Here is a 1,035-nt window from a genome sequence, read left to right as displayed (position 1 = left end):
AAAAGTATTTTTTAAGAGTATGTTTGTCTAATATTTTTAGAGAATATTGTTTTATTATTTATTATTTATTTATTTTATTAATTATTTATTTAGTTAATTTATTCATTATTACTGTAATTTAATTAATATCTAATATATTAATTATTATTTATTATTAAGATGAAAATTAAGTTAAAAGATTCAAAATTTTTAAATTGTTAAAAATAATTACTGAAAAGCTACTCCTTTGGACCAATAGGGGGCAAAGTCAAATTCACAACATGGCAAAGTGTTTGCCAAGTTGGGCAAAGTATATCCATTTTCGTTAAAGGCCAAGTATTATTCAAAATAGTCCAATCACGAACACGCCCAATAAATCTTTCGACATGGATTCTAGTTGAAGCAATGTCAAAATTAGATTTAATATCTGACTGTTCAAATTGGTCGTTTTCTTTTTGTTTCGGTCGATTTAAATAAATTCCTTTGATAGAACATAAGTCTTGAATGGCAAATCCTTTGTCACTCATAACCTCATGACCCTCTTCAACAAATTGCAAAATCCCTGTTTTCTCAGTAATTGATGAATCTGAGATTGAGCCTGGATAAACATCACTGAAAATTAAACCCATACCGTGTGGAGCAATTCCAACCAAAACCTTGCCTGTTGTCGTGTTTTTATAATTGGAAAACATTAAGCTGCTAAGTTCATAATTTGAGGCTGCTTGAAACTTAAATTCTGTTGCATCAATAATCAAATCTGTAGTACCATGTCCTGTTTTGACAAAAGCTTCAGGCATCATTTTTAACAAAAACCCATGAGTTGGCGTCAAATCGACTCTGTTGAAAACAGTTGAGAGAAATATAACCCAGGCATTGAATATTCTGCTTACAGTTGAAGGAGAAGAATTAAGAATAAAAGCCATTAATTTTTTATCCATTCCGTGACGACAAATTGTTAAGGTGACAAGGAGTTGAGTCTCAAGGGAAAATTTAGTTACTTTGCGATTGTCAGGATAAGGTATAAGGTGTGTGTAAGGTTGGATGCAATCGAAAATC

At 30.6% G+C, this 1,035-nt stretch overlaps 1 protein-coding gene across 1 annotated transcript; it reads right to left on the bottom strand.

The window, feature by feature from the left end:
• Positions 1-218: 218 nt before the first annotated feature.
• Positions 219-779, bottom strand: LOC136822766 (uncharacterized). Its single transcript, XM_067079048.1, has one exon. It carries the CDS (start codon positions 777-779, stop codon positions 219-221), a length of 561 nt encoding a protein of 186 aa, XP_066935149.1.
• Positions 780-1,035: the final 256 nt, after the last annotated feature.

Source organism: Clytia hemisphaerica, unplaced genomic scaffold, assembly GCF_902728285.1.
Source record: "Clytia hemisphaerica strain Z4C2 unplaced genomic scaffold, Clytia hemisphaerica genome assembly, whole genome shotgun sequence".
Lineage (NCBI taxonomy): Eukaryota > Metazoa > Cnidaria > Hydrozoa > Leptothecata > Clytiidae > Clytia > Clytia hemisphaerica.
The sequence above is the reverse complement of the archived record's forward strand: the minus strand, read 5'-3'. Positions and strand labels throughout refer to the sequence as shown.

What these genes read in the sequence shown, in the direction of transcription:
- LOC136822766 (XM_067079048.1), bottom strand. Translation starts at nt 779, where the DNA reads ATGATGCCTGAAGCTTTTGTCAAAACAGGACATGGTACTACAGATTTG.